This window comes from Thalassophryne amazonica, chromosome 3 (genome assembly GCF_902500255.1).
Source record: "Thalassophryne amazonica chromosome 3, fThaAma1.1, whole genome shotgun sequence".
Taxonomy (NCBI): domain Eukaryota; kingdom Metazoa; phylum Chordata; class Actinopteri; order Batrachoidiformes; family Batrachoididae; genus Thalassophryne; species Thalassophryne amazonica.
The window spans coordinates 70,721,917-70,738,478 of NC_047105.1; the positions used below are offsets into that span (position 1 = coordinate 70,721,917).

The 16,562-nt window shown below is 40.2% G+C and overlaps 2 protein-coding genes across 4 annotated transcripts in view; both read right to left on the minus strand.

The window, feature by feature from the left end:
* Nucleotides 1-383: 383 nt before the first annotated feature.
* Nucleotides 384-10,190, minus strand: gpr84 (G protein-coupled receptor 84). Of its 2 annotated transcripts, none has more exons than XM_034166690.1 (2): nucleotides 10,114-10,190; nucleotides 384-1,994 (listed from the first exon to the last, which is right to left on the minus strand). In XM_034166690.1, the coding sequence occupies exon 2, from the start codon at nucleotides 1,991-1,993 to the stop codon at nucleotides 749-751; it is 1,245 nt and encodes a 414-aa protein (XP_034022581.1). In that variant the 5' UTR covers nucleotide 1,994; nucleotides 10,114-10,190; the 3' UTR covers nucleotides 384-748. The 2 variants fall into 2 exon arrangements, with proteins under 2 accessions (XP_034022581.1, XP_034022580.1); XM_034166689.1 differs by having other exon boundaries at nucleotides 384-2,001; nucleotides 10,114-10,178.
* A 5,149-nt stretch (nucleotides 10,191-15,339) lies between these two features.
* The window catches only part of LOC117507009 (zinc finger protein 385A-like), a 96,083-nt gene continuing 94,860 nt past the window's right edge, over nucleotides 15,340-16,562 (minus strand). For both annotated transcript variants that reach the window (XM_034166692.1, XM_034166691.1), the window contains exon 8: nucleotides 15,340-15,640. In XM_034166692.1, the coding sequence (XP_034022583.1) occupies nucleotides 15,413-15,640 (228 nt within the window). In that variant the 3' untranslated portion in view covers nucleotides 15,340-15,412. The remainder of the gene's footprint in view (nucleotides 15,641-16,562) is intronic.

Consider the following 16,562-nt stretch of genomic DNA (forward strand, 5'->3'; position numbering starts at 1 on the left):
GACGGTCCCGGATCGACACAGCCATCCGTTTAGAAATGAAATGGTGGTTTCTCCCTGTCGATGGCGGCTCGGAGCGCGGCGTGCCGTGCGTCATTGTGGGCCATCCTTAAAGCGGTAGTAACACTCCGTAATCTCTGTGAAGCCCATAAAATTTTCACCGAAAGCCATGTGAATTTTCCGAATGGTTTCCAGCTACCTGTCTCTAACAGTTTCTGAAAAAATTCTGATGGAACAAAGCCCAAATCACTCCGCCATTTCCTCGCAATGAAAAAATGACGAGAGGGGTGGACCAGTGCTCACTCCAAGTCTGCCCACAGGCGAATGACGCAACCGATAGGCGTGAAAAAACTCACGCATGCGCACGAAGGTTCAAGCTTGGCTGACGTAAAAACATATGAATCAAATCCATATATTTTTTGCATAAAATAAAAAGGTCAGATACTTTTCTCACAGACCTCGTGTGTATATATACACACACACACACACCTCTGTAGGGATCCTTTTCCAATTAAAGAAAACTTACATTTTTATGCCTTCAGTGGCAACAAGAAGGTGTTTTCTGTGCATTTTTGTTATGCAGCTGTTTGGCAGGTGACCGTGTTCGCATTCTAAATCAATAATGGAACAATTAAAACAAGTGAAAGTGAAAAGATGAACCCCAAAACATTTAAAACAAAGCCCGGGTTGAACCCCCTCCCCCCGAGTTGTCCTGTTGTGCACATCTTGTACATGCTGTATATTAGACATTTTAATTGGCCTTCCCTGCCGGGCAGCAGGACCTGAGGCAGCTGAAGGGTGCAGCAAACCTTTTGAGCACCACGTGGTAGGCCTGTCGAAACTGGCGATTCATCACAGCGTAGAGCACAGGGTTGATGCAGCTGTTGAGCCAGGTGAGATTTGCACAGAACATGTGCAGGATGTGGGGGGCGCGGTTGTTCTTATCAGCTATGTTGAGCAATATGAATGGTACAAAGCAGAACATAAAACACAGGAAAACTGTAAAACACATGCGAGTCACACGCTGAAACTCTGTGTTATCCCCTGAGGCAGCAGAGTGGGAGGAGGCAGCTGCCTTATTTGGAGCAGAGTGGAAAGAAGGAGGGCGCTTGGTTGGTGAGGTATTTGTGTCTTTGGAAGGGTTCTGTGTACTTTCTGACGCCTGGGTTTTTACATGAGATGTTTCACAGGTGGTCCCACGCTGGTTTGGAGCTACATCCACCTGGCTGCTCATGTCAGCACTACGCGTGTCGGCCACACCAGATGCGATACCGCTGTCGTCTGTGCCTTGCACTGAAGAAGCAGGCTTGTTCTTGGATGATCGGCGGCTCAGTCGGTATCGGAGCAGAGCTCGTGATGCTGTCTGGACACGTTTGTAAATCAGGAGGTAGAATAAACCAACACAGCCCAGGCCGACGAAGAAGTAGAAAAACAGCAAGATGGTGGTGTACGGGCGGCCTCTGGTCCGGTGGAAGCTGCATGTGCACACCTGGGGCACAAAAACGTAGACATGCCAGAGTGGTCCAAAGCTGGCCAGGCCAAGTCCCCACGCTGATACCAGGAGGAAAACCAGCCCACAATTTGAGAAGACTTTGTTAAACAGAGTTCTTTTTGTAACCAGGACATACCGACCTGCTGCGATCAGGCAGAGGGTGATAATAGAGACAGAGTTAGAGAGGAAGAGGAGGAAGCCAAAGGCCCTGCACCAGCTCTCACCGGTACGCCACCTGAGGTGGAGGTAGTTGTCTACTGAGATGGGCTGCAGTATGGTACAGTACAGGAGATCGGCTACAGCCAGGTTGACAATCAACACATTGAAGCGTGTCCTCAGGCGTGGATCCAAAGCAAAAGCTAGGATGGTCATCAGGTTCCCCAAGGTTCCAGTGATGGTCACCGCACACCCCCACAGCACAGCAAAGTACCGGTAGCCAACCACAGAAGGGCTGTAGCAGGAGAAGAGGTCACCCTCTGTTTGGTTTGTGTAGTTCAGTAGCATTCTGTGAACTAACATGAGCACAGGTCATGAACATGCCCAAAACTATTCAAAGAATTGAATGAAGGAATTTGTCACACAGACTCAACAACAACAACAACAACAAAATCATAAAAAGGACAATTTAATAGTACACCTGTGGGCAGAAGTGAAAGCTTATAAACGCCCAACCCTTTTACCACAAAAGTAAAATGTACATACGCACACACACACACACACACATACATATATATATATATATAAGGTTGGGTAGGATTACTTTAAAATGTAATCAGATTACAAGTAATCCAAATGTATGTAGATACATATATGTAATCCACATGTATTCTTTCAAAGTAATCCTACCCAACCTTGTGTATGTATGTATATATACAGGGCCGTATATAGAAATGTCAAAGGGGGGGTTCAAATTCTTGAGTTGGGGGTCCAGTGGGCCGCAGGGCCCCCGGTGGGGTCGAGGGGCAATGCCGTCGTGGGGGGCTCAGAGGGGCGAAGCCCCCCGAAGCAGAAGCTTTTTGAGGATTTCGAGGGGTAAAAAGCTACATAAATTTCATTTGAAACCCAAAATGTATCATTTTAGGAAATACATTTTTATATACAAATAGTCCTTGCTTGGGATTGGATCAGTTGCCATAAGAACCACCCAGGAAGAACCAAGATAACATTAATGCAAACTTTATACCTGCCTGTCGGTTGCGAATGACGCAAAAACTCACGCATGCGCACGAAGGTTCAAGCTTGTCTGATGCAAGCGCACATGATTCAAATCCATATAGTTTTTGCAAAAAATAAAAAGGTCGGATAGTTTTCTAACAGACCTCATATTTAGCGGTGTTAATATTCACGTTTACATTATGAATATGTACGTATATGTACGTTATGTATTAAAATAGCGGTATTTAATTTGGCGACCTTGTTTAACTCGTGAAATTCGCATAATAAATCCCACGCGAATATTTGCACCTTTACAGTATTTGCAACAGGAAGGAGAAGCTCCCTTTATTTCTCAGCTTATACATACAAACATGTTTTTACAAACCAGACAAGTGTAATTGTGTGTCTACATGGGTATTTACAAGCCTACTAATCTGTTTGATATCAGAGGAGGATAGGGACCAGGGAGCAAAAATTCTCAACCCCCATGGGAAAAGTTTATCTAGCAGTTTCCCCTTTCATCACTTAAGGCATTACTCTGGCAGAGGAAATTGAAACTTGAGGGTGTGTGATAATAGCTGTGTAACAGTTAGTGCTTGTTGCTTATTATCAATGAAAAGAAAATACACAACGTTGATATCCAGATCAGAAAAAAATCATCAGAATTCTCGGGGGGGGGGGGGGGGGTGTTCGGTTGAACCCCCTGAACCCCCTCTATATACGGGCATGTATATATATATATATTCACAACAGCAAATGCTGCAAATGCTATAAAAAAAATCAAAACATAATCAGACAAACACAGTGCACAAAACCCCAAAAACAATCACAAAAATCTATAACCCTAGTTCATCAGATTATAACAAGTAATTATATTGTTCTTACAGAGCCTTTTAAAGCCAACTAAGGCACCAGATAATTTGATGTTATCAGGACAGTTATTCCAAATATTATACCCTTTAACAGAAATGCAGTGACTTTTTACAGTAGTTTGAATCTTTGACTTCTCAAATACTAACGTTCCTCTCAAACTGTAACTGGACTCCCTCAATTTAAACAGATCCTGCACATGTTGAGGAAGAAGTTTGTGACTTTATACGTGATTTGAAAGTCTAATAGAGCTATATGACAACACAAATGACATTGTGTGGCGTCTTAAATTCTAAAGTGGTGAAGAAGAGCTTTTAAAACTGCACGTGAGTGACCTTAATGGTACATGTATGACATCTCTTGATTGTGAAATGCCTTCCAGTATTGAGCAGCATTTATTTATTTTCAGAATATGAACTTCTCACATGAGTGAACTTTGCTTAGTCATTTGCAATGTAGCATTTAAAAAAAAACCTAAACCGTCCACTTTGAACAGGGCTGTTATAAATCCGGGCAGTATCAGAGAAGTTCCCACTTCCCTATTGCACAAATACATTTCACTGAAACAGATATGTGGTTTCCATCTAATCTGTGTTATTTCCCTTTCGTATGGCTAGCATACTGGCATAGTATGTTACTATGCTTTTTATCCTTTTAAATTCATTTTATTAGTAAAGAGAGCATGCCGCGGCCTCTACTTTAACTAAAATCTGCGTCTTTTAGTGAAGTTTAGGGCTAGCGGCCGGTGATCACCTTAGTAGTTCTTCTGTCTTTCTTGTTGCTTAATGCAGACAAATTACACTGTATTTGTTGTCTTTCTGATGCCTGATTCTGTTTTTTTCCCTCTGTTTGAGGTGCGGCTCCATCCATCCTGTGCACCGGCAACATTTCCTATATATTTGTTTTGTAAATTGTGTCTGTAGGATGGCCCAAACAGATGGTCACCCCTTTGAGTCTGGTCTGCTTGAGGTTTCTTCCTCAAATCATCAGAGGGAGTTTTTCCTTACCCTGCTTAAAAAAATAAATAAAAAAAAAGACTCATTGGATGACCTCAGTTCAAATACGTGCAGGATTTCCATCTAATAAATATATTTAATTTAATTTAATTTAATTAGCTTATAATGCGCCAAATCACAGCAAAAGCCGTCTCAAGGCGCCTTACATAAAACAAGTCAACATAAAATTGAATAAATAATTAAAAATGAATAAAAAATTCAAATACATAAATAAAAACAGAAGTAAAAGAATAAAACAAATAAAAATAAAAACTATCCATAAGAAAGAGAATAAAAATAGGTTTTGAGTCTTGACTTAAAAATGTCACAGACTCAGACTGCCTCACGGTCACAGGAAGACTGTTCCATAGGGTGGGTGCACGATACGAAAAGGCTCTTTGACCTGCTGACTTCTTCTTCACCCTGGGAACACAGAGAAGTCCCCCATCCTGCGACCGCAAAGCCCGGGCTGGCACGTAGAGTTCCACCAGATCAGCCAGATAAGATGGCGCCAGTCCATGAACAACCTTATAAGTCAATAACTAAATATATGTAGCCTCAACTCAAAAAAAGCACATCCATGCAAGATAATTTAATTTAATTTAGTTGGGACTACATATATTTATTAGTTGGAAATCCAATGCAACGAGTTAGTTTTGAGTGGTCGCCTGTGTGTTGCTCTGGGGTTTGGTAAGGTTAGACCTTATTTGTGTGAAGCTCCTTGAGGCGAATTTGTTGTGATTTGGCGCTATATAAATGAAAATAAATTGGAAAAAAAAAAATTAGAAATATTTTATGGCAACATTTTTAAATATGACACCAAATCCATTATTCTGCACATTTAGGATTGTTTGCAGTTTCATTTAAAATTAGTTTCCAGTAACTGTACAGTAACATTAAATGTGGTCATTTTATTAAACCTTTCAGCATACAAATGTATCTTATGTTTTAAAAATAGCTATGAAAGTTTGCAGCCTAAACTACCACATAAAGGTGATGAACAAAAACAAGCTGCATTTGCTAAGCAGCATAAAAAACCCCTCTGATCAGGCCTTCACTTTAAACAGGGTTAGGTTATGAATCAACAGGAACTGTTTCTGTTGGGCAGAGAAGTTGCCACTTCCCTTCACACAAACACATCTTACTGAAATCACATGTTGTTTCCATCTAATCCTTGTCATCAGGTCATTTTATATGCTATTTTATTGCAACATTTTTAAATATGAGAAATTATCCATTATTTTGCACATACTGTTTCCAGTAGTACCATTTAACCTTAAAAGGGGTCATTTTATATGACCTTTCAGGATACAAACATACCTAACCATCTATCCTAAAGATAGGTATGAAAGTTTACAGCCAAAAATATGGCATAGGCATGGAAGTGATGCATCCAAAGAATGACTCATTTATGCAGCTGTTGCTGTAAAAGGCAAGATGCTGCTGCTCATTATGTTCTGTTGAAGGAAGGAGGAGCAGAAGGTCAGATATGAGCTCCTGAAGTCTGAAACGAGCCATTTGAGGCCTAAAATTTCCTTATAGTGGGGCAACTTCTACATGCACAGACCGACCAGAGGCTTTGAAAACCAAGTCATGTCCCCTTTAAAATGCAATAGCTTGCTAGATAGACCACAACATGGTAATTCTAAAATGACAAATGCTTTCATCTTACAAAGCGCTATCCTGAAAATGGGCAGACAGCGGAGGCAATCTCTTTCATATCTTGATGCTCCAGACCAAACACAAAGTTTTGTCTATGTAACATGTTCGCCACATGCAGATGACATGCACATGATGCCAAATTAATGATGGATTTGGAGCAGGTGTGGTTTTAACTGTTTCCATGGAGAAGTATTCTAAATTGAAGAGGGAAATGATTACTTTGATGGTTTTTCAGTGCTTATGTTCCAAAACTCAAATAACAGCCGTACCGCAACAAAATCCTGAAGGATTTTTGTATGAATTTTGTATGTTTTAGTTATCAGTTTGACTATGCATGTCAACTGGTCTGAACTGGTTTTATCTGATCAGAAAGTCCAGCAAACAATGGAGTTAGGTTCCATCAGGTACCAAACAACTGTGATGAAGACAAGGGCAGGGTTCCCCTCGGTCTATGTGAGCCAATAAGGTTAGGTGTTGTGGGAATAAAACCCGCCCACTCTACTGCCTACATTGTTTTGTTTGTTTATTTATTATTATATATTTATTTATTAATAAAAACACTTGTCGGCCATGTTCGGGGTCTTTTAGAAGATGGAGCCCTTGGGGACCCTGGCCTGTTTTTGTCAGTGTGACTTTCAATAAATTCAAACTGAGGAATATGTCAGTTTTGTTCTTTGTGAGTGACAGTATTACAATAAGAACCGGGTAGGGTTAACAGAGAGAAGGGCTGTTTCCACACATAAATTTAAATGAAAAAATAATTATTTTCTGATTTTTTTTTTTTTTTTTTTAACAGCAGTTATGTTCTAAGATTCAAAAAACACTAGTGCGTTGCCTGTGGGGATCCATGGGCTTTAGATTGGATAGTGTTTATAAAATAGGTAGCTGACATTTTTCAAGGGTGGTAATAAATTATGTAAAATTTCTATAATGATTTGGAATGGAGTGTGAGTCCAGAATGTAATTATCAATGTCTATTGTTCGCTGTTGTTAGCTAAAATATCTCTAGTTTCTCCAAAAATATTAGCCCTATCAACATTCCATTTTGGCAGCGTTCATCCTCGACCCAAAATAGATACAGCTGCTTGCACAAGTACACTCAACAAAAATATAAACGCAACACTTTTGGTTTTGCTCCCATTTTGTATGAGATGAACTCAAAGATCTAAAACTTTTTCCACATACACAATATCACCATTTCCCTCAAATATTGTTCACAAACCAGTCGAAATCTGTGATAGTGAGCACTTATCCTTTGCTGAGATAATCCATCCCACCTCACAGGTGTGCCATACCAAGATGCTGATTAGACACCATGATTAGTGCACAGGTGTGCCTTAGACTGCCCACAATAAAAGGCCACTCTGAAAGGTGCAGTTTTATCACACAGCACAATGCCACAGATGTCGCAAGATTTGAGGGAGCGTGCAGTTGGCATGCTGACAGCAGGAATGTCAACCAGAGCTGTTGCTCGTGTATTGAATGTTCATGTCTCTACCATAACCCGTCTCCAAAGTCGTTTCAGAGAATTTGGCAGTACATCCAACCAGCCTCACAACCGCAGACCACGTGTAACCACACCAGCCCAGGACCTCCACATCCAGCATGTTCACCTCCAAGATCGTCTGAGACCAGCCACTCGGACAGCTGCTGAAACAATCGGTTTGCATAACCAAAGAATTTCTGCACAAACTGTCAGAAACCGTCTCAGGGAAGCTCATCTGCATGCTCGTCGTCCTCATCGGGGTCTCGACCTGACTCCAGTTTGTCGTCGTAACCGACTTGAGTGGGCAAATGCTCACATTCGCTGGCGTTTGGCACGTTGGAGAGGTGTTCTCTTCACGGATGATGCCAAGGAGATGTGTTGCACTGCATGAGGCAAATGGTGGTCACACCAGATACTGACTGGTATCCCCCCCCAATAAAACAAAACTGCACCTTTCAGAGTGGCCTTTTATTGTGGGCAGTCTAAGGCACACCTGTGCACTAATCATGGTGTCTAATCAGCATCTTGGTATGGCACACCTGTGAGGTGGGATGGATTATCTCAGCAAAGGAAAAGTGCTCACTATCACAGATTTCGACTGGTTTGTGAACAATATTTGAGGGAAATGGTGATATTGTGTATGTGGAAAAAGTTTTAGATCTTTGAGTTCATCTCATACAAAATGGGAGCAAAACCAAAAGTGTTGCGTTTATATTTTTGTTGAGTATATTTGGCCCCTTGGTATTTCATGCATTTTAATTTATTTATGCCATTTCATATACAAAAAGTAAATCAGGTTTCTCAATATAAAAATTTGGAAAATTATGTTCCTTAAACTCAAAGTGAAAACAAATCTCTACAGCCTGTTATAAATTAATAAAAAAATATAAAAGCCAAGATGATGGAAGGCATCAGTAATGGGCCCCTTTGGTATAATACCCGTACATAATCAGCTTTATTGCCAGTTTTCTTCAGACAAGTCAGGGGATGGATACATAAACATTTCCAAGTCACTGAATATGTCTTGTACTTTATTTACTGCAATTATGAAGAAATACAAACAGTATGACACTCTGTGGTAAATTTGCATAGAGTAGACAGCTCTCAAAAACTGAGTGAGTCTGCAAGAAAGAGAAGAGTGAGGAAAGCCACCAAGACACCCAGACAACCCAGAAGAAGTTACAGGCTTCTGTGGCTGATTGGAGAAATTGTGCACAGTGCAAGTTTTGCATTTTGTATCACCAGTTATACAGCTTCATGATGAAGTGGTACAGAGGAGGATTTTCGTTTAAAAAAAAAGACCTGAAAGTTCAGCTACAATTTGCCAGAAGGTACATCTGAGATGCAAGCCTAGATTTGATGTTTTGGTGGAAGAAAACTGATTTACTTTTTGTATTTGAAATGGCATAAATAAATTAAAATTCATGAAATACCAAGGGGTCAAAGCCACTGTAAGCATACCAAACAGCAAATGGCAGCTCTCCCCAGTTTGTCCATGTTCGAAGGTACACGCACACATGCATAAAGAGGCCACTTGGCTTTTAATATGTAGATGATTTACCACCTGTGCTGGAATGCTGTGAAGTCCAGAATGTAATGATCAACATCCATTGTTCACTGTTGTTAGATAATATCCCTATTTTCTCCAAAAATATTTGTCCTATCAACTTTCCGTTTTCACTGGGTTCAGCCTTGACTCAAAATACATAAGCTTATCAAACGGAAAATGTCAGCCAATGAGTTCAAACAGGTACAGTTAATACAGGTAAAGAGGGCAGAATAGGAGGGGTTCTTAAAGAAAAACTAACAGGTCTGTAAGAGGCAGAATTCTTGTTGGTTGGTAGGTGATCAAATACTTATTTCATGGAATAAAATGCAAATTGTTTAAAATAATCATACAGTGTGATTTTCTGAATTAGTTTTTTAGATGCTGTTTCTAATAGCTGGAGTGTACCTATGATAAAAAAAAATTACAGACCACTCCATTCTTTGTAGGTGGAGAAACTTGCAAAATCGACAGTGGATCAAATATTTATTTTCATCACATTTCATCACATAGTATAAACTCAATTAAAATGAGTGAATGGAATGCACTGGAAATACATCACCAACACTTAAATGCCCCAAATTTTAAATGCACTTAAAGGAACTGAGTTGTTATGACAACAATTCATTTTTTAGGTAATTTAATTAATGGAGATGAGTAACTATATACTTTTTCAAAGTTTGAGTTACATTTACTTAATTATTGTATTAAAATGGAGTGTTTGGTTTAACAGTGTGAGTAACAACTGAGCAAACTATTGAGCTGATTTATACATCAGTGAAAAATATTTAATATGGTTGAAATGTTGCATAAAGAGATTTAAAATAAAAGATTGGTAACAGCTTTAACTTTTAAAATGCAATGCAATTTAAGAACATAGCCAAGCTGAGTGGAGCAGTCAGTTTCTCACCTTCACGTTTGTTGTGGTGTGTCTCTTCATGGAGCTGGCACACTGAGCGTCTGTCTGGCTTCCTCCCGTCATTTCATTTTAAAGAGTCTCTGTTGCTTAACTACCACTCATGTTGTGACATGTACTGAAGTGGGAAGTTTCCAGCTCACGTCTTACTTAATTCCTTAACAAAATACTACTTTTCTTTTAAAAAAAAGTTGCTTTAAACCCCAATCTATATGTCAGTTATAATTCAACATAAAACTACCTGATAAAAATTTTTGTGACTTTTGTTCAGTATTTTTATTATATAATTATTTATTTTAAAATGATCACAGTACTAGAATATATCTGCAACTAAAGCATTGTTAATGTTATGTTTCATTGAATTTTGAATTAAAAGTGCATTAATTGAAGTCAGTGTCTGATAAGCACTATTCTGGATTAGGCCTAACCCTTTTATCACATTTCATAAATTTTATTTCAGCAAAATAAATAATAGGTTCAGTTCGGTCTGTGAGCATGCACCAGTGCTGTACGTCCATGCATTCCTCAGACTATGGAACTACCGTAAGTCCTAGATGGCAACCACCCAGGCAGACAATGGGTCCATCTCCACATCTTGAAGGTGACCATTTGCCTGTCACAGTCAGATGATGTGGGTAACTGACGGTCACTCACCATGCAAGTGATATTCCTCATCCGAAAATCTCTAGGTAACTGTTCATTTGACACGCAATCAGACATCTAGTCGTCACCTTGGTCACTGGTGTGTCCAAGTCTCAACAATACAAGATAGGAAACACCAGGACCCTAAAGACTCAGACTTTTGTTCTCGTCTTGTCAAAGATATCAGCATCGGCAAACACCTCTGTCCACCGCCCTTATGACTCCATAAGCTCTTCCCAGGTGTCTCTCGATCTCAAAGGCAAAGGACCCAGAGACGTGACTGTTCCTGGGACAAGTAAATGTCTCTTCAAGTTCAACACTTTCACCACATGCAGATACTCTTCTGATGACCAAGTCCAGGAAGTCATTAAAAACCTGGATCTTCATCTTGATCCAGGACAATCACCATATCGTCCATGTAGTCAAAGTCTGTAAACCTTCCCTCGCTAGCAAACACACCTAAGTCACTTGACTCCACAACCCTACCCAACACCCAGTCCATGCAAACACTGAACAGTGCTGGAGCGAGAACCAATAAAAAAACATCCACATAAGATTCAGCATTTACATCCATAAACTCTGTTTAATGATTTATGTCTGACTTTGCTTTTCTTTAACAATGAGAAAGCCCCAACATTTACTGCTCGTCTCTTTGTTTTAGAATCTACATATACAATTATATTACAATACACTTTTCCTAACAACATTTAATACAGTTGTAGACATTTTTATTGCAGCTGACAAGAAGAGTTAGCAGGACTGTTAAAAGTATTGCTACAGTTTCCACTTCCTAAAATTTTCCCACTAATGACTCACAAATTATGACATACATGAGATGACACCACAGTTTTCACAGGGCTACATACGTCAGGGCCAGGAAAGGCCGCAGTTAGGTCAGTTACGACATGTTTTGCCTTACTACGGGCCCACAGCAATTATATACTTCTTATATATATATAGATATATATATATATCTATATATATATATATATATATATATATATATATATATATATATATATATATAAGTATCCAACGAATGAAGCATTGGAGTTGTCATTTTCTGGCGAGGTGTTGTGAACGTTCTTGCGCATGCATGAATTTTTCCACCTGCAGAGCGCATCAGTCGTTAGGAATTATCCTTAGAGTGAACACATGTAGTGAGCACCTGTTGGATTCTCATTTACCATAGCATGAAGGAACATCTTGATCAAAGGTATTGCATCAAATTTGGCCAAAACCTTGGAGATACTCAAGCAGAAACTATTCACAAGATTCAGCAGGCTTTTGCTGATAGTTCCATGAGCACAATAGAGTGGTGTAACTACTTCAGTGGGGAACGAAGCACACTCCGATCAGCCAGCCACCAGCCGAAATAGCCAAGTGATTGTCAGAATACAGATTTTGGTCATGGATGACTGTCATGTCACCATCTAAGAATTGTGGACGAGGTGGGGATAAGATACAAGGTTCGGCACATTCCATTTTGACAGAGGATTTGGGCATGCAGAGACTCAGTAAAATTTGTGCCAAAGGTTCCACCGGCCGAGTAGAAGAATCCATTGGGAAGTCTCGCAGGGTATGGTGGAATGTGAAAACAGTGGCCCTGACTTCCTTGAACACCATCATCACTGGTGATGAGACAAGGGAACCCAGAAACCAAATGTCAGTCATCGTAATCCAACATCACAGAAGCCAAAGAATACACGGCAGGTGCACAGCAATGTCATGCAGACCATTTCCTTTGACTTCCGGGGGGGGATGCATCATGAGTTCAAGGTCCTATGTGACCTTCGTGATGCTGTGTGCCCTAAATTACTGGATCTGTGGGTGGCAAAACGTTGTCAGCTCCATTATGACAATGCAGCTGCCTATTTTGCTAAGCTGATTCAGGCTTTCTTTGCCAAATACAACACTCCTGTGATTCGTCAAGCTCCCTACTCTGCCGACATGGCTCGGATTTTTGGCTGTTACCCAAGATCGAAAAGAAACTATGAGGGTCTCGATTTGAGTTGTGAGAAGACTTCATGCAGAATGCGATGGCCCAGCTGGACACCATTCAAAAAGAGGCCTTCTAGAAATGCTTCCAACAATGGCAGAACTGCTGGGAGCAGTGTGTGCAATGCCAAGGAGACTACTTTGAAGGCGATTAGGGTTGGAGACCCCAGGTAATTAATTGTATTTTTCACTACCAGTGGTTTTGTGTGTGTATATATGTATGTATGTATGCGTATATATATTAGGGATGTCCTGATCCGATCACGTGATCGGAAATCTGGCCGATCACGTGGTTTCAGACTTGATCTAAATCGGACGTTGCATCCCGATCAGGAATCCCATATAGATTTTATTCTCATTATTTTGATCAGCGTTATTTCAGACTCATGATTGCAGATTAATGGGCCTTTCACGTGTCGGAAGCGACAGAGGCGTGAGATGCGTTGCTTTTTACGCTTCTGACGGGAGCGCGCATTGCCGCTTGTCGGCAGGCTGACGCGGTCAAAGTTCAACCCAATCTTTTTTCTTTTTTTTTAATTGAACAAAAGAAAAAACACAAGTTCACCCGGACATTCTCGCACACGCGTGCGGCTGAAATCGATTCCAGAGGAGAAAAGGGAACGAGAGTTGCACAGTGAATTTGGGAAGAAGAGATGGAATTGTAACCCGGACAGAGGTGGTGGGAGTTACGCGCGCAAAGTTTCTTTCGCAGAACTGCTGTTGGTGTGTTTACGTGCTCAGCCTGACGCCTCGATGGAATGACAAGAGGATGATGGACACTTTCCCACTGAAACTCTTGCTCAGTCATCCTTCCGTGCGCAGCAGGATCCGGTGCTGACCAAGTCCCCAGGACGACGATCTGTCATCTGATTAACAAAAAGAAAAAAACAAACAAATTGTCTTGTGATCGTTTGTCTGCAAAACGGAGTGAGAGATGGTGTAATATTTGTGTTTCAATATTATATATATATATATATATATATATATATATATATATATATATATATATATATATATATATATATATATATATATATATATATATATATATATATATATATATATAGGTGGGGTAAACCTAAAAACTGCCAGTGTATTGCAGGGCTGACAGACAAACTCATTCACAATCTCATTCATACCTACAGTGTGGGAGGAAGCTGGAGCACCCAGAGGGGACCCACTTGAACACAGGTAGAACATGCAAAGTCCATATGGAAAGGACCAAGTCAGAAGCAAACCTGAGACCTTCTTGCTGTAAGGCAACAGCGCTAACTCCCAAGCCACTGTGCTAATGAAAGTGGGTAAGATGAATGGCAGTCTAAATAAAATGTGGGGCACTCTGATGTAAAAGTAAAAAAAAAAAAAAAAAAAATATTAGTAGAATGAAGAAAAAGCCAAATGCCACTATGTTTGAACTCACCAGAGTCTTGACTGGGGCATCAAGAAAAAATGAAAACAGGTGTCTGTTATGCATATTAACAACTAATCAGGAGGTCATGTGACCTGCTGTCCTAACATACCAGTTAAGCTATCTCAAAAAATAAAATACTCACCACAAAGTGAACAGAAAATATATATATCACTATTTTGTCACCCCCATCCCTTTCTTCTATTATATGAGTGCCTTGGATTTTTTTTTTTTTTTTTTTTTTGTGGATAAATATTCATTTTATCCACTACCATTTTTAATGAGCTGGACAGTCATCGGGTAATTTAATTTCCGTTCTGAGTGAAACATTCTGAGTGAAACATCTAAAAATAGAGCCCTGGTTGAAAAATGTTGAACGTCCCCTTTAATCACCACTGAGAACTGAAGAATTTTGTTCATGTACTTTGTCATAGTAGTTTACTATTCTAAGAAAAAAAAAAAGTAAATTGCTATATTTATCTAATCATTTCATTTTTTAGAGTGCTGGGTATCATCAGATAAACTATGTTTGGGGTAAAATCTACTGTTTTATGGTTAGAAGTGAACAAAATTTAATTCCTTCCTTAAAAATGTGATGGTGCAACAGTAACTGTGTGTGTGTTAACACACACAGTTATTGCTGTGTTTTATGATGACTTCCTCTTTTGGACCCACAGCGATAAATACAGACCATAGAGGGCAACTTTCCGAATGTAGACACACTGGGCAGGAAACATTTGGTACACAAGTTTCACTTTGTCTAAAAAAACCCCATAAGTCATCAGTACTCAGATCCACTGTCCCAGCAGCAGTTTGGCATGTTAACATGACGCGCACATCCTCACCAACCCAATCAGCCAGCATGGTGTTCGTTTGTTTATTTGTTTTGGATAAAATAGTCACTCCTGATATGTAAGGAACGATCACAGGAAACAAATGAAAGAGGTAGGGTTTGACGCTGGATGGAGATATTCAGCCAGCCGTAGACTGTAGATCGATGTTCTTCTTGGAGTCGCTGTCGATTTCGTCTGATGATTGTGTTGAAATTGCACACAGTCTCCCGCAGATGTCTTCATCCACTGCTCATTCTCACCAAAACAGCAGAGGTCTGCAGCTACAGTGTGCACGAAGAGTGGCTACGGTGAAACACAATCTACAGATATACACTTTTTGTCCCAATAGTACACATTATTGCAGGTCGCCGCATCACAGTGTGCTTGTGGGTGTGTCCTCATTCTGTCTCCATCAGTACGGCGTGAAGAGGATTGGCCCACGCGTGGTGCGAATCGGTCCCGGGGCTGGCCTCAGCAGGTTGAGGGGTGTTCCCTGAAAGAGGTGGTGATGAGGGTGAGCATGGGAGGTGGGACCAGGGCCGCGTAAGGCCAGCTGATTGGAGGAGGCTGCAGCTGCCATGGCAGCAGCAACAGCCAGAGGGTTTGGTAAGAGTCCAGCCGCCAGAGATTTTGGAAATTCCTTTAAGTAAAATCAGAGGAGATTGTAAGAACATGTGAGAAGGACGTGTTAAAGTGAGAAAAGATAATGATGGTTCAGATAACTGAGGGTGGAACTAGACTTAATTTAATCACACTTTATTTTGAGCAATGCCTGTCTTTCTGTTTGTTCCCTTCTTCTCCCAAATCTTTTGACCGACTTCCCTCAAACTTGATGTATGTGGATGATGGTCAAGCCAAGAATTTCCAGTAAAGGGCTAGTTTGGGCAAACGTCAAAGCCACTGGGTCAAAGGTCTTTTGATTTTTCACTGCGATTTGCACCAGACAAACGTACATATGAAGGTACATTCTGGAATTGGCCAGGAGAAATTTGCCAAAGGCCAATCATTGGGGTCAAGGTCTGGTTGTTGGCTTACTCCTCCAGGACCTTATGCTGATTTCTACTAGACTTGGCACAGATTAGAACAAAACTGTTAGCTCCCCTTTGAAATTGACCATTTTCTTAAAAAAAAACAAAAATAAATAAATAAATAAAATAAAAAATAAAATCCCAAATGCTTTTTTAACAGAGCAAAGAATTTCCAACACAGCAGGTCTAAACATCCTAGTTTTATTTTGGGTGCTTACATTATTTTACTTTGCACACAGAAACAAAAATTATTTCACAAAAGCTAAAAACTACCAGGATCAAAATTATTAGCCTCTCTGATGTTAATAGTCAGTTGTGTGTCCTTTTTTTCTGGATAACAGCCTGCAGTCATTTGTTGTAGTTTTCAACACGTCTCCTGAGGAATCCCAGCACATTCTTCTTTGGTGAATCTCTCAAGTTCCTCTAGATTTGATGGTCTTCTGGCATGGACTTCGGTCTTCAGTTTACCTCATAGATTTTCAATGTGATTCAAGTCAGGGCTTTGTGCAGACCAGACGGTAATGTTCACTTTGG

Coding starts and splice junctions, on each gene's coding strand:
- gpr84 (XM_034166690.1), bottom strand. CDS start 1,993: ATGCTACTGAACTACACAAACCAAACAGAGGGTGACCTCTTCTCCTGC.